The 20901-nt window shown below is 37.5% G+C and overlaps 1 protein-coding gene across 8 annotated transcripts in view; it reads right to left on the minus strand.

The window, feature by feature from the left end:
• ZC3H14 (zinc finger CCCH-type containing 14) overlaps nt 1-20901 on the minus strand; it is a 52693-nt gene that overhangs the window by 26139 nt on the left and 5653 nt on the right. For all 8 annotated transcript variants that reach the window (XM_059373560.1, XM_059373559.1, XM_059373555.1 and 5 more), the window contains exons 3-9: nt 16214-16328; nt 13731-13771; nt 12252-12447; nt 11072-11501; nt 10227-10387; nt 9742-9842; nt 8063-8218 (exon numbers count right to left, since the gene is read on the minus strand). In XM_059373560.1, the coding sequence (XP_059229543.1) occupies nt 8063-8218; nt 9742-9842; nt 10227-10387; nt 11072-11501; nt 12252-12447; nt 13731-13771; nt 16214-16328 (1200 nt within the window). The remainder of the gene's footprint in view (nt 1-8062; nt 8219-9741; nt 9843-10226; nt 10388-11071; nt 11502-12251; nt 12448-13730; nt 13772-16213; nt 16329-20901) is intronic.

Raw genomic sequence — 20901 nt, forward strand, 5'->3', positions numbered from 1 at the left:
ATGAGGAGAAAATAAAAGCAGGAATTTAATTTCCAAAAGAGAAAAAAATTTTAAAGAAATAATTTAAAGAGAATTTCCCACACTAAAAACACGAATTTTCAAATTTAAGAAGTGCACAAAGTATTTGGCCCGAAAGTGACTAAATAGCATCTTTTTTTTTTGAAGTTTACCACAGTAAAAAAAACACACAGAAACACACAGAAAATCCTAAAACCCTCCAGAAAAATAAATCCCTTGTATTCTATAATGGAATAAGAATCACATGGGCAACCAACTCCTCAGCATAAACATTAGAAGCTTCAAGATAATGAAGCCATGTCTTCAAAGTTTTGAGAAAAATTCAACTTAGAATTTTGTACCTATCCAAAGTATCAATTAAGTAAAAGGGTATCTTTAGATTTCTAAGTACTCAGAAGAATTTACCTCCCATACTTTTTAAGTTTCTTCATGATGTGATAACAGAATGAGAATATACCGAGAAGACAGTGGGATCCAGAAAATGCAGAGCAAACTCAGGGGAGGAGTTAAGTCCTGGAATGACAGTCTTGAAGCAGATCTAGAGAGCAACCAGTTAGATGAGCGAGAGGACAGACGCTCTGGAATGAAGGTACCTAAGAAAAAAGTGGAACTCAAAGACTTAGTATAAAATGACAAATTTTTAGACCATAATGAAGGTAGGCAATACAATACAAAAAGGGGGGGTAGGGGAAAGAACTTCAGGAAAACAAAAAATTGTTCAAGAGCAGAAAAATTAAACTTATCTAAGGAATCCCTAGCAAACAGCTATAGACAAAAATGGAAATCTGACCCTCTAATGAATTAGTTTTTTCTAAAAGAAGATTTTCATTTATTTATTTAGACAGAGTAAGAATGCATGCTCACACTTGAGCAGGGTGACAGGCAAAGGGAGAGGAGAAAATCTTAAGCAGGTTTCCTGCCTAGTATGGAGCCTGATGCGGGGTTTGACCTCATGACCCTGAGATCACGCCGTGAGTGTAAATTGAGAGTCTGATGCTTAATCGACTAGCCACCCAGGCACCCCTATTTATTTAGTCCTAATAATGTAAATACACTCTTTATTGGTCTCAACTTTTACTTTCTTGTTATTTTTTTCTTTTCAGTGTTCCAGAATTTATTGTTTATGCACCACACCCAGTGCTCCATGCGATATGTGCCCTCCATAATACCCACCACCAGGCTCACCCAACTCCCAACCCCCTGGTTCTCAACTTTTAGAGCCAACTTACAAAGCATAGTAGTCTTAACGAGGAAAGCAAAACAAAAGATGTACTTGATCATCTTTGGCAATATAAAAGTACAGAGTTTAGAGCACCTGGGTGGCTCAGCTGGTTAAGCATCTGACTCCTGATTTTGACTCAGGCTACCATCTCAGGGTCGTGAGATAGAGCCCCACTATGCGGGGTGTGGAACCTGCTTAAGATTCTCTCTGTTCCTCCCTCTGCACACCTCCCAAAAAAGTACAGAATTTAGAAGGTGTGGTAAGGAAAGATGTATTAAGAGTTTAAAAAGGGGGGTGCCTGGGTGGCTCAGTGGGTTAAGCCTCTGCCTTCGGCTCAGGTTATAATCCCAGGGTCCTGGGATCAAGCCCTGAACCCAGCTCTCTGCTCAGCAAGGAGCCTACTTCCCCCTCTCTCTCTGCCTGCCTCTCTGCCTACTTGTGCTCTCTGTCAAATAAATAAATAAAATCGTAAAAAAAAAAAAAAAAGTTTAAAAAGGGACATAAATATCCTTATCTTTTGGAAATCAAAGTATACTGAAACAGGGGCATCTGGGTGGCTCAGCTAAGCATCCAACTCTTAATTTCACCTCAGATCATAATCTCAGGGTCATGAGATTGAGTCCTTATGCTGGACTCCGAGCTCAGCACAGAGTCTGCTTGTCCCTCTCTCTCCCTCTGCTTGCATTTTCTCTCCTAAAATAAATAAATAAAATCTAAAAACTAAAACAAACAAACAAACAAAAAAACCAAAGCATACTGAATTATAGTAATCACACAAAAAGTAAATATTTAGATATATTATTTAAAATGACAAAACCAGGGACGCCTGCATGGCTCCGTTGGTTAAGCAGCTGCCTTCGGCTGGGGTCGTGATCCCAGTATCCTGGGATCGAGTCCCACATCGGGACTCGATGCAGGGAGCCTGCTTCTCCCTCTGCCTGCAACTCTGCCTGCCTGTGCTCATCCTCTCTGACAAATAAATAAATAAAATCTTAAAAAAAAATAAAATAAAATGACAAAAACAGGGACACCTGGGTGGCTCAGTGGGTTAAAGCCTCTGCCTTTGGCTCGGGTCGTGATCCCAGGGTCCTGGGATCGGGCCCCACATCAGGCTCTCTGCTCTGTGGGGAGCCTGCTTCCTCCCCTCTCTCTGCCTGCCTCTCTGCCTACTTGAGATCTCTGTCAAATAAATAAAATCTTAAAAAAAAAAATGACAAAAATAAGTAAATGAACCAAAAATACTGATTTTACTTTATAAGCTTGAAAAGCAGGGAAAAGTGTGAGTTAAATCCTGATACACCATAGCAAAAAAACAAGAAATATCATCTACTGTTAGTGAATGAAAAAAATTGTTATAAAGCATATTATGGGATATGGAGAAAATTAAAGACATAAACATAAGCATTTAAAAGTGGCAGCCATCTGGGAAGAACCAATGTAGAGAAGAATGAAGCAAAGAACGATGCTTTTTATTTTTAAATTTCCTACACTATTTGATGAGTTTCTAATCTATCAACAAGCATTACAAAGATTTGTTTTTCCAATTTTTCTATGGTAAACATATATTTCATATGTAAAATATTTTATTTAAATGTTTTTTATACAACATATACAAAATAGGAAAACCAAAGGAAATCCATGCCTAGATACATCGTAGTGAAACTGCAGAACATCAAAGACAAAGAGAAGATCTTGAAAGCATCCAGAGAAAGGACAGATCACCTACAAAGGAACGACAGACAATTAGAATGACAGAAGTCCATTCAACAATAATGGAAGCCAGAAGACAATGGCATAATACATACAAGGTGCTGAGAACAAAGAACTGTTGTTATCCAGCAAAATTACTGCACAAGAACAAGGAGGGAAAAAACACAGATAAATAGCCTCTTGGCAAATTTAGAGCAAAAGACCTATTCTTAAAGCAACTGTCAAAGAATACACTTCAAAAATACTTCAAAACATTGAAGATGATGATCCTCAAGTAACATTCAAGGTGTGAGAACAAAAACTGATAAACATGTAGGTAAAATCAGAATAAACACTGGGTGGGTAAAATAATAATAGTGCCCAACTTGTGCATTTAAAAAATAACAAAAATGAAAAACTGGAAACATAATGTAAGCCAGAAAGGTAAAGCCTGGAGCTAAGGTATTCTACAGTTAATTTACTTTGGAAATCGGGTCAGAACATTAACTTCTGGAATATGCAATTAAATTTGCATGGTAAGATTTTGGTGCTAACCACTGGATAAATAGAAATGGAGTGTTTAAACTAGTTAAAAAAAAAATACAGAGCTGGGGCAATCAATAATAGTTACTAATGAATCTTAAAGGCAATGAGGAGGAAAAAACAAAAGGCCAATATGAATCAAAAAAAAAAAAAAAAAAAAAAAAGAAGGGTGCCTGGGTGGCTCAGTTGGTTAAGCTTCTGCTTTCAGCTCAGGTCGTAATCCCAGGGTCCTGGGATCAAGCCTCTATCGGGGGTCCCTGCTCACTAGGGAGCCTGCATCCTCTCTCTGCCTGTCACTCCCCCTGCTTGTGCTCTCATTCTCTCTCTGTCAAATAAATCAATCAATCTTTGGCAAAAAAAGAAAAAAAAAGAAAGAAAATATGACAGAACTATCAATGGTTTAAACTTTCCAGTAACAGGCAAACTCAGATTGGGTTAAAAAAAAGACAAAAAAAATCTAGGGGCGCCTTGGTGGTTCAGTCAGTTAAGGGTCTGACTCTTGATTCTGGCTTAGGTCATGACCTCAGGGTCCTGAGATCAAGCCACATATTGGGTTCCACACTCAGCACAGAGTCTGCTTGTCCCTCTCCCTCGGCTTCCCCCAGAATAAATAAAATCTTTACAAACAAACAAACAACAAGCTAGCTTTGTAATATTTAAGAGATATATATGCCTAAAGCATTAAAGGTCTGAAAAAACCTGACAACTAAGGCATGGAAAACACTGATAGAAATATAACGAAATTAAAATAAATTTGTCTTCATAAGACAATCTCAAGACCTTCTCTCAATTATTGTTAAGTCAAGCAAATCAAAAACTCATTAAGGTCGAGATTTGAACAACATAACCACAGAGCTGTATCTATTCAATGCAAAATTCTGAATCCAACAATTACAGCCCACTTTCTTTCAAAATGCAATGGAAGAAGTGCAAAATTAATTCTTAACAATTTTCAAAAAATATGTATTACACAGATCACACTGAAACAATTCAATCAAGTCAAGAATATATAATAAAAGAGCAAAAGTCAGAAACAAATCCTCCAGATACTGTAAATTACAAACACTTTCAAATAGCTCATGGGTCAAAGATGAAGATCATATTAGGAATTAAAGATACTCTGATTGATAATGAAAACATTATATATCAGAATTTGTGATTTGCAACAGAAGTGGCACCTCAAGAAAAATTTACAGCTTAAATGTTTACATCTGAAAAAACAAGCAGAGATAAAAAATTAATAATTAAAAATATAGGTGGATCTATTAAAAATAAGAACAGAACCAAAGAAACAGAAAACCAAGGCATCAAAGGAGAATCGATAAAGCCAGAATTATCACTGTTAAGTCTTTGAACGCATTAGCAAAATAAACTTCTGGTGACAGACTAATCCAAGACAGAAAGAGAAATAGCATGAATACTGTGAGGTCGGTAGGCTAATAAAAGTAGAGACCAGAGAGAGGAAAAAACACTAACTCATGCCAATACATGTATACATATTTAGATTTTAAAAAACATGTTACAAAGCTGTAAAACACAAAGCTTTAAAAACATGTCACAAAACTGTAACAGTAAGTACGGTAATTAATTGCTATTTGCAGAATGTCACTTTGTACTTGCGAATAAACCAATTCACTAAGAGCAGTAAATCCTCATGAGATGTACTTGATACCATTTCAAATTTTTAACCTTTTACTTTAAAACAAAACAGAGAACAATACAGAGAACGACACAAAACAAACAGTAGCTTAATGAATTTTATAAGGCAAAACATCCTTACAGCCACCATTCAGTTCTATAAAATAGAACTGTGCCGCCCACCCCAGAAACTGTCCCATATATGCTCCGTCTCAATCAGTCCTTCCCTAAAGGGGAAGGACTTTTTATGCCTTTTATAATAACCTAAAATTTCTTTGCGGCTCATAAATATGCATCCCTAGACACTATAGTTTAACCTTGCTTATTTTGTCTTTTAATGCAGAATTCTCAGGCTATTTGACCTATATGGCACCCCAGATACTGTTCTTTGGCTGTTGCACACTCATGATGTGACAAGCAACATATTCCTCTGGCCTCTGTACTTCCTGCAAGCTGAATGCCAGATCAGAACCCTGATTACCCAAGTTCAAATCCTCTGGCAAGTAGACTAAGGTAGTTTGGGGTTTTTTGGTGCAAAAATGGTGATTTTATTACAGCATGGGGAAAGGACCTGTGGGCAGAAAGAGATGCTGCCAAGACTGAGGTAGTTTTATTCTTTCCTCTGGAGGCATGAAATAACTGTTTTTCACTTTTTTAGTAGCCATTAATGATCAGTGCCTAGATTAATTCACTGACTTGGGGGGGGAACCCCAACAAGCTATAATTCTATCATTCTGTTTTCACTTATTAGCTGGAGGAATTTCTTTAAAAATCCTTTTTCTAGGGGTGCCTGGTTGGCTCAGTCTGAAGAATGCAACTCTTGATCTCAGGGTCATGAGTTATCCTCATGTGCCACTTTGGGCACAGTATATTTAAAACAACAACAACAACAACAACAACAAAAACCTTCCTCACTAACTACATAAATGATTGCAAATGTCTGCTTTTGGTTGCAGCTATTCAACTCGGAATATAGTACAAAAGCAGCCACAGACAATATATACATGAATGGGCAAGGGTTGGTCCAATAAAACTATTCACAAAAGCAGATGTTAACTCCTATACTATTTGACTATACAGGGACACCATTCTTTAACACAAAAACAGCATAAATGCTCAATAATTTACCCAGTTTTCAAGACAATGAATTAGTATCTATTATCCTCCAGAAGGTGACCAATGAAAGATCTTTTTTTTTTTTTTAAAGATTTTATTTATTTATTTGACAGAGAGAGATCACAAGTAAGCAGAGAGGCAGGCAGAGAGAGAGGAAAGGAAGCAGGCTCCCTGCTGAGCAGAGAGCCCGATGCGGGACTCGATACCAGGACCCTGAGGACCGGAGCCAAAGGCAGCGGCTTAACCCACTGAGCCACCCAGGTGCCCCTAAAGATCTATTTTAAAAAAAATATGAAATCATGGGGGCTCACCTGATCAAGCATCTGCCTTCAGCTCAAGGCATGATCCCAGAGTCCTGGGATCAAGTCCCACATCAGGCTCTCTGCTTAGCAGGGAGTCTGCTTATCCCTCTAACCCTCCTTCTGCTCGTGCTCTCTAAAATACATAAAATATATTAAAAAATATATATGAAATCAAGTTTGATGTACTTCATGATGTTTGATGGACTTCAACACACTGTGATTCTTACCCTTACTGAAGCTCAAATGCTTTCTAGTTGCTCTTTACAAAATACTGATCGGCTCATTTATACTTTCTAGTTAATGTATTTGGCTGTTTTGGAATTTTCCTGTTATCATGTCCATCATTTATTGGATTTGCACATAATGCTGCATGGCAAAATGCAAAATACAAGGATCTTTTTTTTTTTTAAAGAGAGAATGAAGGGACACACAGAATGGAATCATTAAGGCCTCATGAAACAGATTTGAAATGAACCTGAAACAGTTTCAAGAACATAGTTAAGAAGGAATGAAAAAACGTATGCCAGCATTAGAAAAGTGTGAGTCAGAAATAACATGACGAGCATTCAGTTTTGGCGAGGTTTTTTAAAATTTAGATCTCAATAGAAAAGAAACAGATGTAAACTAGGACCTTTCTTGATAGAACAGAAGAGGTTCTTGACTGGAAAGGCCCAGAGACCAGCTATCCAAACTGACTAAAGGCCAAGCTGATGGCATCAGTCCCAGATAATGCATGAGATAGAAACATCATAATGCTCTCAAGAAGAAATCACATGATTAAAGCACACCTTGACATGACAGGAAAAGTGTCTGTACTGAAGATGGGGTAGTGGGGTTGAGAGAAAGGAAGTAGAAAGATCAGCTGAAAGCTAACTGCAGTTAACCAGCAACAAAAGAATAAAGTAGGGCCACTGGGACAACTGGCCAGGTGAAAGAAAGGATGCTAAGAAGTGTCCCAGTTCAGGAGAACAGGGGTACAATTAACAAGAAGAAGAAAAAATGCAGATATCTATGTATCTCTAAGTAGAAACTTTCTCAGGACCAGCAAAACACTGGTAATTATTAAGGCTAGATAACTGGGTTCGTGGGAATTCATCGCACTGTTCTTCCCACTTTTAATAACATTAAAAATTTCTGGGGCGCCTGGATGGCTCAGTGGGTTAAGCCTCTAAGCCTTCGGCCCAGGTCATGATCTCAGGGTCCTGGGATCAAGCCCTGCATCAGGCTCTCTGCTCAACAGGGAGCCTACCTCCCCCCCCCCCTCTCTCTCTGCCTACTTATGATCTCTGTCAAATAAATAAATAAAATCTTCAAAAAAAAAATCAAAAATTTCTGTAATAAAAAGACTTAAGATCCTAAAATGTGCAGGCTTATTAGACTTTCCTCTCAGCCCCTTCTCCTTCTCTCTTTGGGCCTAACGAGCACTTTTCTCACACAACTAACATTTCACAAACACCCACTGGCAAATCTTTAGTGCCTCATGAAAAAAAAAAAAGTGTAGTAACAGAGAATGACATATCATTTAAATTATTACCTTGGCTCTTTTCTATATTATCTCCCTTTGTTTCCTCTTCTTTAATGGGGGTACTTATTCTGGGGGTCCTGCTTTGGCCCTGGACCATTTCTGCCAGCAATTCTTCTTGAGAAGTTCGAGTTCTGGGAGCAACTGGAAGTGTCTGTTTCTGTGAGACTTTTTAAAAGGAAAAAAGATGGGAAATGTAGATGCAATAATACATCAAAACTGAGCAGTGAATATATCCTATTAAATATAAATGCCTCCATGGGTTTAGAACAAATGAAAAATTTGAAATGGTTCACAGGTAACATCTTTTTTTCTTCTAATATTCCAGAGAGATATATACCTGACTTCATCTATACATTTTAAACCACATGCCATAAATACACTGCCAGACATTTTTAACCAAATGTAATTTAAATTTTGCTTCATTATCACATAACAACTTCAAATTATAATTTACATACTACAGGTCAAAAATGAGTATCAATGTTATTTCTCAAAAATACATGAGCAATCTCCCACTATTATAAAAACAGGGGGGTGCCGGGTGGCTTAGTCGGTTAAGCATCAGACTCGATTCTGGCTTAGGTCATGATCCCAGGGTCCTGGGATCAAGACCAACATAAAGGTTTTTGCTCAATGGACAGCTTGTTTCTCCCACTCCCCTCTCTCCCTGCTCATGCTCTCTCTCTAATAAAATCTGAAAAAAAAAACCCAAACAACAAAAAAACAACACAATATTATAGAAAGGCAAAGAAATGAAATTTATATAGGTTAGGTCTAGTTTTGGCCTTAGCCTGATAGTCCTCATATGCAAAAGCTGTTTATGTTCAAAGTTAAATTAGAAATGAGAAGAGGACAGATACCTGAGGTTCAAAAGCTGGTAACTTAAAATCTACTTCACTTTAGGAAAGGGTGACATAAAGAGATACAAAAGAAACGGCAGAAAAATGCTAAACAAATGGTCATCAAATCCATAGCAAAAATAAAATAAAAATTTTTAGAGTAGGCAATTATCAATTTTTATTAATTAAAAGTTTTGCACACTAGCTTTAGCACATGGGGCAGAACAGAATTTATGACAATATGGCACCCATCATTTAGTTTGCATTTCGGAACAAGTTTTCTGTAAGATCAGACTATATGTGACTTATCTCCTTTTCTTATCCTTTAAAAACATGCAATACCTTTACATTCTCATAAAATAATTCAGTACTTCCACTAGGACTGGGGCAGGAACATCACAAGTGAGTCAATTCTCTGCCTTATATTCCATTAATGGGTTCTACTGGGGGAAAAAAAAGCCAATCTGCTCATGCACTAGCCAAATTTGTCTAACTCTGACTCTTAATATCCAACTGCGCTCCCTTTTATACGTCATAAATCCTATCAAATGTTGACTCCAATGACATGAATATGAAAGTCTCACCTTTATCAAAACTCCCTATAAAAATTTTATTAAATATTTCACACACAATATGAAGGGAATAAAAGGCACTACACAGTGATCAAAGAACTAAATTACACTGACAACTGGGGTTTCTCAAAAATGATCTGTTAAAACCATTCTTCTCCGAAACTCTTCTTGGTTCTGACATCTGGCAAGTGTCTTTATTATACAACTTGGGAAGCAATCAATGCAAGCTTCAAGAGACAAAGAAAACTCAATGTAAACATAATACATTTGAAATTACCTGTAGAATAGTTAGTTGTTTTTGTTACAGATTCTTGAGCTTCAGATATAGCCTTCAAAATTAGGTTCTTGTTAGCTTGTTTAGAAGGTGGGAGTGAAGGTCTAAAAAAAAGTTAAAAGTATATTAAATTTTAGATATGAGTTCTTTCATGCTAGCCATCCGTTGGGCCTTTACTACAGTCTTCCCTTAGATTCTGTACAGAACAGCTGTACATTTTTAAGAAGTGTCAACTAGACTGGAACATCTTAACCTTTTAAAATAATGAATCTGGATCACCCCTTCACCAGCCCCACCATATTACAGTTTTTATTCTCTGTAATCTTCTCCAATTTTAAGCAATTTCTCTTTTATTAATCTGTTTCTCAAAAACCAATAGAAAAGTCTTACATACTATTAAAATTTTATTTTTATGATATCCTCTTCAAGAAAACCAGAAGATTCCATCAGGCAATTAAAAATTAATTTACAGACAATGGTCAAGGTACCTCCTTTCAGGCTTTGCTGGCACTGACACACTGCTGGAGATGCTTCCTGTACGAGACCCACAATCATCATCTTCCTCCTCCTCTTCTCCATCATGATTGAATTTTTTTACTTTAACAACTGAACTTACCACAGGCAACTTTCTCTTGCGAAAGTTTTCTTCCTGCAAGCAGATAAATTTACGCTTACCTAGTCTCAGAAAAAAAAACAAAGTTCTATCACAGTGTTTTTTTTTTCCCTCAAGAAAAAGCCAATCATACTGAGAATTCACAAGCTACTTCCTGGTTTCTTATAAAAATGTAACTATTATCCTAAGAGCCAATCATTAGCTGTAACAAAAAATAACGCTTTACATTCATGCATAAACAGCAGCATATAGCACTGTTGAAACTAATAAAATGGAATTACTTCATTGTTCCTAAGTAACTGCAATGGAAAATCTAAAATTGACTTAAAATTCCCCCGAAATTATAAGGTAAGGTTATAGCTATCTCAAATGCTGGCATCCCAGCAAAGTAAACAAGATGTAAACTATCTGTAGGAGCCAATCGTGAAGAGGAAAATCTGGTGTAGTATGTTAAGTAGCACAGAAATCAGTCTAAAATAAACTTGCAATATTTGTTTAGTTATTTCACATATATTCAGTACTAAGAAACACCAATTTTCAGTCTAAGAAGCCAGAATTTAAAAGTATATGCAGGGGTGCCTCGCCAGATCAGTTAGCAGAGCATCTGATTCTTGATCTCAGGGTTTTGAGAGTTCAAGCCCCATGATGGGAATGCAGCCTAACTTCAAAAAATAAAAAAACTTTTAAAATGTAATAACAACAAAAAAAGTATATACAAACCTCAATACTCATTTTTTCTGAGTTGTTTCTGAAAAAGGGACTGTAAGTCTCTTCTAAACTGTTAAGCACTTCCGGTTCACACAAACGTCCAGTTTCATATACCCGGCTGTTCTGTATATCAGATTGCTTGGCAGCATGAATACTGTTTTGCTGCTGCTGAAATTGCAACCTGTTTAAATGAGCACCACTATCTGCATTTCGACTTGCAGGTGGTCGATAAATTTCAATAGAAGGGCGAGAAGAACCATATGTAAGTGTCACTGTAGGTTTTTTCTGAGATAAGGGATTCTCCTGCACAAAATTGAGGTCTTCATCAATGAGATCATCTGGTTCTGGTTTAATATCAATCACATCTTCAGAGGGTGCTGGCTCCCTCAGAGGCTTCACAGTTGACATTAATCGGGTTGCAGCTCCATCATCATAAGTCTGTCTATTTTTAAAAACACACACACACAAAATTATAACCAACTTAGAGCAGTAACTTCAAATACTTAAATTTTAATGAAAAAGTTTACTCTTTATGTACTCCATTAAAAACTACTTCTTTTTTTTAAAGATTTTATTTATTTATTTGACAGAGAGAACACAAGTAGGCAGAGCAGCAGGCAGAGGAAGTGGGAAAAGCAGGCTCTCCGCTGAGCAGGGAGCCTGATGTGGGGCTTGATCCCAGGACCCTGGCATCATGACCTGAGCTGAAGGCAGTCGCTTAACCGACTGAGCCACCCAGGCGCCCCTAAAAACTACTTTAAAAGTACTTTTTAAAAAAAACCTTACATATTTGAGGTAAAAGACAATCATACGTAGGTCTTAACCATTACCTTATTTAAAAAAAAGGAAAGGGTGCCTGGGTAGCTCAGTGGGTTAAAGCCTCTGCCTTCAGCTCAGGTCATGATCCCAGGGTCCTGGGATTGAGTCCTGAGTCAGGCTCTCTGCTCAGCGGGGAGCCTGATTCTTCCTCTCTCTCTGTCTGCCTCTCTGCCTACTTGTGATCTCTGTCAAATAAATAAATTAAAAAATCTTTAAAAAAAAAAAAAAGAAAGAAAGAAAGAAAGAAATTGCTTACAACCACCTCAGTATTTCCAAAAATTTCTGAAAACAAAAATTGAAAGATCTAAAAACTAGTATCAAGGTCACATACACATACTTACCTACCCACAGCAGGTCTACACAGGACTCTTACCTGACAGTAGTGGTTTTCTGCTCTTGTGAACTAGTAGAAACCCTGGAATCTCTTTTTTCAGGTCTACTGCTAGCAACTGCAAGAGGTGGCACTGCAGCTTCATGCCTTCTCTCATCTCCCCGACTGAAACAGCTCTTGTTTGAAGACACATTATTGTCAAAGATGTTAGTATCAGAAGACTTAAGACTGGAAGGGTCTGGAAAGAGAAATACATGGTCCTTTTAAGCTGTTTTTATTACTTTACTTTGAACCTTTCCCCTGTTCATCACCAATTTAAAAGCACTATGTGTTCTTCCACAATGTTTTTTATGGCTGAACATTACTCTACAGATAATCAGTATAATAATTAATTCAATTTACTATTACTGAATTTCTCAGTAATTTTCCATTATAAAACATTAAAACATCCTTGGGGCACCTGGGCGGCTCAGTCAGTTGAGCAACCAAGTAGTGATTTCAGCTCAGGTCTTGATCTCATGGGCAGTGGGACTGAGCCCTATGTCAGACTCTGCGCTTATTAGCAGAGTCTGCTTGAGATCCTCTCCCTCTGCACTCCTCCACATTATCATGCATGCACACTCTCTCTTTTTCAAATAAATAAATAAATCTTTAAAACTAAATAAATCAAAGGTGCCTGCATGGCTCAGTTGGTTAAGCATCTGCCTTCAGCTCAGGTCATGATCCCAGGGTTCTGGGATCCAGGCCTGCATCTGGCTTCTTGCTCAGTGGGGAGCCTGCTTCTCTCTCTCCCTCTGCCTACTGCTCGCCTTACTTGTGCACTCTCTGTCAAATAAATACATAAAATCTTAAAAAAAAAGTAAATAAACCAATAAAAACATCCTTGAAGCTGAAACACTGCACAAATTCACAATTCTTTCCTTAATTTTCCTTCCCTTGTTTAATTATCTTTAAGTTATGTTCAATTTCTTGCTCTTGAATTCACCGTTCATGCACCTCCTAAGAAAGTCCCAAGAAACTATTATTTTCAAATTTATGGAATTTTTTCCAAACCAGCATTAAATGACTTTAGAAAATAAACATTAGCACCTGGGTACCTCAGTCAACTGGTTAACCGTCCACTTTCAGCTGAGATCACAATCTGAGACCCCCCCCACATCAGGCTCCCTGCCCAGCAGAGTCTACTTCTCCCTCTCCCACTCCCTCCCTGCTCATGCTCTCACTCTCTCTCAAATAAATAAGATCTTTAAAAAAAAAAAAAAAAACACACACAAAAAATGCTATAGTAAATTCAAAAAACTTTTTTTAAAGATTTTTATTTATTTATTTGGCAGAGAGAGACACAGTGAGAAAGGGAACACAAGCAGGGGGAGAGGGAGAAGCAGGCTTCCCACCAAGCAGGGAGCCTGATGGGGGGGGCTCAGTTCCAGGACCCTGGGATCATGACCTGAGCCAAAGGCAGATACTTAATGACTAAGCCACCCAGGTGCCCCAAATTCCAAATGTTTTAATGAATCTTACCAGTTGTCACAGAGCGAAGTTTATCTAACACACCATGAAGCCTAAAATTAAAAAAAAATATATTAAATCTTCATCTAATCAAGAAAAGATTTTATTTCAACTATCACTTGAAATTTGATGACATTACAGACTCTACCTTCAGATACAAATATTGATAAATGGTACTAAACAGTATTTAATGGACAAAGTTAAAGAAATGCCACATTTTTAAAAAAGGCTTATATGAGTATTCTAGAAGTAAATTAAAAAATCATATTTTTTCATCATTGTTTTGAACATCTATCTTCTGTCCAAATAAGGGAAAAGATATTATTTGACCAGTCTTCATCTACAAAGAATGTAATTTTGTTTTAAAGACTCCATGTAGCTTATGGTAAAAGACGAAGTAACACAGATATGTAATATAGCTTATTGTTACAATTCCTTAAGCAGAGTTTAAGTTTATTTTATTTATTTATATGGTTTCTGAAAACAGCTTAATTCTGAGAAATAAAAAACTTGAAAATAATATCAAAACATATCACCTCATTACTAATGCTGTAAACAAGCACAGGTTACAACCTTGTTTATAACACAGACTATCTTAGTAGTTAATGTACAAAGTAATTTTGCCTTACAATCCCTTCCAAGAGGCCATTCCTTCTGAAAATACCAGAAATATCTATCTCATTATAATGTTTCACCCAGCACCCAGTCACATGCTACTGTCCCCTTGGACACAATTACTACAGGGCTCCAAACAATCATGATGGTCCATTTCAGGCTGATGTCAATGAAACTTAACCAGGGAAATAAAGTGCCCAAATAGAGACAAGTTAACTTGCATCAGTATACATTATGGAATTTATGGCAAGATGAGAAAACTGAGTTTGATTTTAAATTCAAATTCATTCAGTCCTTTATGTAAGAAATTAATCCAAAGTGTTCCATCAAGTTATCCGAGAAAGGATCTCTATCTAGGTCAATCTTCCACAGTATACTACTGGGACTCAAACCCAAAGCGATGCCAAGGCTGAACCAAAAGTCAAGTCATAAAACACGTATACAAAACAAAACAAACACCTGGAGTGCAGAAGAGCTTTTTTAAAAAAAAGTACTCATGCTAACTTCATGATAACTTCCCCAGTCAAAAGTACCACGGCACCATGGTCTGCGCTCTCTCTCTCTCTCTCTCTCTTTTTTTTTAATAACTTCTGAGGACTAAGTGTAAAGAGTGGGTTAGGGAACCACTCTGCAGTAGTTGGCTGTACCAAAAAATTTTGAGGATCAACCACTGAACTTAATGTCATACAAAACTATGTAATCTAAACATAGAGAATTCTGCATGGAATTTCAAGAAAACTTCACAAGACCTGCAAAGCATATAGTGGCCCACAGGGGCAAAAACAACTTTTAGATAAATTTTAGCTTAAAGGTAAGAAGCTTCATATGCCTCTTTAGTGTGTCCTACTATCTCTCCCAGTCTCTTGACATTCAAAATAAGCAGGCCACTCTGCTCACTCAATTTTTGCTCCATTATCAACCTGTGCTGTAACTGGTGGTTCCCAGAGAGAGGGCACTTATAGGAGAACTTCCTGATCTATTCTCAGTCACACATTATCCTCCCCTCCACCCTCACTCTACCTCAAACCTGCCTTCTTAAATTGAATCTTGTGCTTTTAGTCAATATTCTCAACTAAGAGGCACTATTTGGTTTGAAAAAGAACACTGAAAATTATAACATGAATTTATATTTGAACATAAAATTTTCTTTTTAAAATTCCAAAACTTTAGGGACGCCTGGGTGGCTCAGTTGGTTAAGCAGCTGCCTTCGGCTCAGGTCATGATCCCGGCGTCCTGGGATCGAGTCCCACATCGGGCTCCTTGCTCCGCGGGGAGCCTGCTTCTCCCTCTGACTCTGCCTGCCACTCTGTCTGCCTGTGCTCACTCTCGCTCTCTCTCTCTGACTAAATAAATAAAATCTTTTAAAAATAAATAAATAAATAAAATAAAATTCCAAAACTTTAGAAAGTTCCAAATTTTTAAAAATGATTTGAAATTTTGTCCAAAAACTTCGCCCCATAAAGCAATTTAGGAAGTCAACCCAGCCCCCAAAATATATGCAACTGGTTTTGGTTGAGGGAAAGGAGTAAGATGCAAAAGAATACAAAAGAACCATAGTAACTACAGTTAACATTGACTAAGGACTTGCTGTGGGACAGGCACACAGCTACAAGTACATTACCATGTATTATTTCATTTAATCCTTGCAACAGTCCTATAAACGGGATTTATTAATCCCATTTTACAAACTGAAAAACCAAGGCAAAAGGCAGATCCAGGATTTAACCTCAGGAGTCTGGCTGCAGAAGCTGTGCTCTCCTGGCTCACTATCTGCCTCTCCACAGTGAATCTGACTCTCCTGTCAAGAACCTCTTTTCAGACAATACCTATTCTGACTTGTGCCAAACTTTGGTCTAAGGGGTAAAAATTCAAAAACATACCATACGGTGAATCGAATTGTGTTGTTCCCTAGAAATAGGGACAGGTCCTCTGTCATTTGGTCCTGACTTTTCTTGTTGGCCACCATCACCATAATGTAATCAGGAAGTTCTTCATCTAGTTAAAAGGAAAAGTATATAAAAAACTTTTTTATGTTTTCCTCAACATTGTCTTCTACTTAAAAGTTATGCTCTTGAAAATATAGATATAGCTCTAAAAATTAATATCTCAGCTCTACTAGAATTATGTTGGACAACAAAGTATAGTCTTTTCCCCCTCTTCATTACATAGGTATTTTAATTACTAGAAGGATGGGAATTAGGAATAACTAACAAATACTTACAAAACTAGGTATTCTGAATTACAGTATCAAACTTGAGTGTATTCACTGCCTTTTAATCTTTTTAATAATGCTCATCAATTTCAGAGAAGCTTTTAAAAAGCATATGGACATGCCTCAAGAGTAACTGAGTTTGTCTAGTTTTGTGTTTATGTTTCAAAATGATACTCATTTCTCAAGAGAACATCTTCATCTTCAGTGAAGGCAGATTTCTATTATCTCAGGGTAACCAATTTGCACCAACAGCCAATAAACTAAAACCACCCAAAAACTCTACAACATTCAAAAAATTTAATCCTAGGGGCCCCTAGGTGGATCAGTCATTAAGTGTCTGCCTTCAGCTCAGGTCATGATCCTAGGGTTCTGGGATGGAGCCCCGCACCGCATCAGACTCTGATGGGAAGCCTGTGGGAAGCCTGCTTCTCCCTCTCCCACTCCCCCTGCTTGTGTTCCCTCTCTCACTGTGTCTCTGTCGAATAAATAAGATATTTTTTAAACTTAATCTTAAATTTAAATAATTTCAACTTCATTTACTGTTTTATCCTCACATACACTCCTAACACAATGATTATGAAGGTGAGGTCTAGGACCAAAAACAAAACCACCACAGTAAGAAGGTAAGGAAGCAAAAGCGATTATCAAGAACTCCAATTCCCACCAAAAAAATTCCTTCAGATTTCTTCAATACCTTAAAGATTCATATTTCTAAGTAAGCAGAAAGGTTCAATTCAGAAGTACTATCAAACCAAAAAGAATACTATCAGACATTTGTTTCAAGGAGAATTATCAAAAATCCAGTTAAAGAAAAGCACAAATATACTCAGCCCAATCTACAAATGGAGAGAGAAATCTTTATTTTTTACTGCTCTAATAGTATGAATATACAATTTACTTATTCATTTTATGTCTTTGGATATTTAGATCTCTTGCAATTTTACTAACAACAACAACAACAACAACAAAATGTTGCAAATAAATTTTAAGTCTAGGTGGCAACCCTGCCTCTGAAAAGTTAAAAAAAATCCAGGGGCTATGGGTATGAAATACCTAGAGACGGTATCATGACATACCTAGAGAATGGTAATATTTGTAGGGTGCACTGGAGTGAAGAAGAAAATTACTCACAGACAGTCAAAGTAAACCAGCCACTTCTGCCAGCCACCCCAAGTGCTAAGAAAAATCTAATCTCAACAGACTGAAAAGTTTTCCTGATGTCCAGTATACTAATGTTCAGGTAACACTAGATAAGCAGCTGCTATAGGGGAGAGATTCTCAAATTTAGTTGCACATCAGAATCTACTGGGAGCTTTAAATAATCTGCTTATATCCAAGCTGCACCCCAATTAAATTAGAATATTGGACAGGAGGATCAAGACATCAGTGCTTTTTATTTATTTTATTGAGGTATAATTAACATACAATATTTTATTAGTTTCAGGTGTACAACATAGTGATTGGACACTCTATATGTCACTCAAAGCTCACCACAGTAAGTGCAGTTACCATCTGTCACCATACAATATTATTACAAAACTGATTATACTCCCTGTACTGTACTTTTCATCTTTGACTTATTTTATAACTAGATCTCTTAATCCCCTTTATCTAGTTCACCCATCCCTGACCTACCTCCCCTCTGATAACCACCAATTTGTTCTGTGGATCTTCGAAACTGGGTTGGTTTTAGTTTAGTTTAGTTTTTTAACAGATTTTATTTATTTATTTGACACAGAGAGAGAGAGAGAGAGAGAGATCACAAGAAGGCAGAGAGGCACACAGAAGAGAGGGGGAAAGCAGGCTCCTTGCCAAGCAGAGAGCCCAATGTGGGGCTCAATCCCAGGACCCTGGGATCATGACCTGAGCTGAAGGCGGAGGCTTAACCCACTAAGCCAACCAGGCACCCCTTAGTTTTGTTTTTCACTTTATTTTTAAGTACTCTCTACACCCAACGTGGGGCTTGAACTCATGACCCTGAGATCAAGAATCACATGCTCTACGGACTCAACCAGCCAGGTGCCCATTTTGTTTTTCAGATTCTACATTTAAGAAAATCATATGGGGGCGCCTGGGTGGCTCAGTGGCTTAAGCCGCTGCCTTCGGCTCAGGTCATGATCTCAGGGTCCTGGGATCGAGTCCCGCATCGGGCTCTCTGCTCAGCGGGGAGCCTGCTTCCCTCTCTCTCTCTCTCTGCCTGCCTCTCTGTCTGCTTGTGATCTCTGTCAAATAAACAAATAAAATCTTTAAAAAAAGAAAATCATATGGTATTTGTCTTTCTGTGTGGTTTATTTCACTCAGAAAGTGAAATATATTTATATATTATATTTATATTATATATTATTATATACATAAAATATATTTATATAATAAATATAATACTCTCTAGGTCCATCCATGTTGTTGTAAACAGTAAGATCTCATTGTTTTTTTATAGCTGAGTAATGTTCCATTATAAACACACACACACACACACCTTTATCTTCTTTATACAGCCACCTATCACTGGGCTGCACTTGGGCTGCTTCCATATCTTGGCTATTGTAAATAATGCTACAATTTAACATAGAAGAGCATGTTATCTTTTTGAATCAGTGGTTTTGTTTTCTTTGGGTAAATACCCAATAGTGGAATTACTGGATATGGTACTTATATTTTTAATTTTTTATTTTATTTTTATTTATTTTTTTTTAAAGATTTTATTTATTTATTTGACAGAGAGAGAGATCACAAGCAGGCAGAGAGGCAGGCAGAAAGAGAGGAGGAAGCAGGCTCCCCGCTGAGTAGAGAGCCCGATGCGGGACTCGATCCCAGTACCCCGAGATCATGACCTGAGCCAAAGGGAGCGGCTCAACCCAATGAGCCAGCCAGGCGCCCCTATTTTTAATTTTTTAAAAGATTTTTTTTTTATTTATTTGACAGAGAGAAATGAGAGAAGTAACACAAGCAAAGGGAAAGGGAGAAGAGGAAGCAGGCTCTCCGCTGAACGGGAAGCCCAATGCGGGGCTTGATCCCACGACCCCGGATAATGACCTGAGCTGAAGGCAGACACTTAATGACTGAGCCACCCAAGTGCCCCATTTTTAATTTTTTAAAAAGATTTTATTTAGGGGTGCCTGGGTGGTTCTTTTTTTAAGATTTTATTTACTTATCTAACAGAAAGAGAGAAAGTACAAGCAGGGGGAGCAGCAGGGAGAATACAACATGGGGCTCAATCCCAGGACCCTAGATCATGACCTGAGCTGAAGCAGATTGCTCAACCAACTAAGCCACCCAGGCATGCCTATTTTTAATTTTTCGAGGAACCTCCATATTGTTTTCCATAGTGGCTGCACCAGTTTGCAATGGAAAGAGAGTCCCCTTTTCTCTACATTCTTGCTATGTTCTTGTCTCTTTGATTCCACCAACCATTTTGATAGGTGTAAAGTGATATATGTAGATTTGATTTGCATTTCCCTGAATACTATGTAGCATCCTTTCATGTATCTATTGGCCATCTGTTTATCTTCTTTGGAAAAATGTTCAGGTCCTCTATCCATTTTTTAAATAGATTTTTTTTTTTTTTGGTGTGAAGTTGTATAAGTTGTTTATACATTTTGGATATGGACCCCTTATAAGATGTATTATTCACAAATATCTTCTCCGATTCAGTAGGCTGCTTTTTTGTTTTGTTGGAGAAATCTGAATATTTAATAAAATCATGCAATACGTTGTGAGGGAATATAAGTGAGAACAAGAAGCCAGTCATTTATTTTTTTGTAGAGTATCAAAAGGTTCCCACTGTTTCTGGCAACTGTAGCCAAGTAAACCTGGCAGCTTATTTATGCAAAGTGTACCTAATATGGACTACTATTGGTTAACTAAGGAAAGGTCAACAAAAAAAGTTAGAATGCTTTGCTAGCCTTCACAGATTTTCTCTCTCACAATGTCAATGATGAAAATGTGCTTTCCTGGGTGCCTCCGTCAGTTAAACATCACCCTTCATTCAGCTCAGGTCATGATCCCAGGGTCCTGGGACCAAGTACTGCATCTGGCTTCCTGCTCAGCTGGGAACCTGCTTCTCCCTCTTTTCACCCTGCTGCTTCTGGTGCTGGTGCATGCCCTCTATTTTTCTGTCAAATAAACAGGTAAAATCAAGAAAGAAAGAAGAGGAGAGAGAAAGACAGACCAAAAAAAAAAAAAAAGGAAAGGAAAGGAGAAAAGAAAAGAAAAGAAAATGTGCTTTCTTGTCACTATTTTCTAACATTCTATTGTGAGATCAGTGGCTGTTCCCATACAGAGTCAAGGCAGCAAAAGTTGGGAAGGAGGGATAAAAAGGAGCCCCAGGGAACTTCTGGGAGTAATGAATATGTTCAT

This window comes from Mustela nigripes, chromosome 13, assembly GCF_022355385.1.
Source record: "Mustela nigripes isolate SB6536 chromosome 13, MUSNIG.SB6536, whole genome shotgun sequence".
Classification (NCBI taxonomy): domain Eukaryota; kingdom Metazoa; phylum Chordata; class Mammalia; order Carnivora; family Mustelidae; genus Mustela; species Mustela nigripes.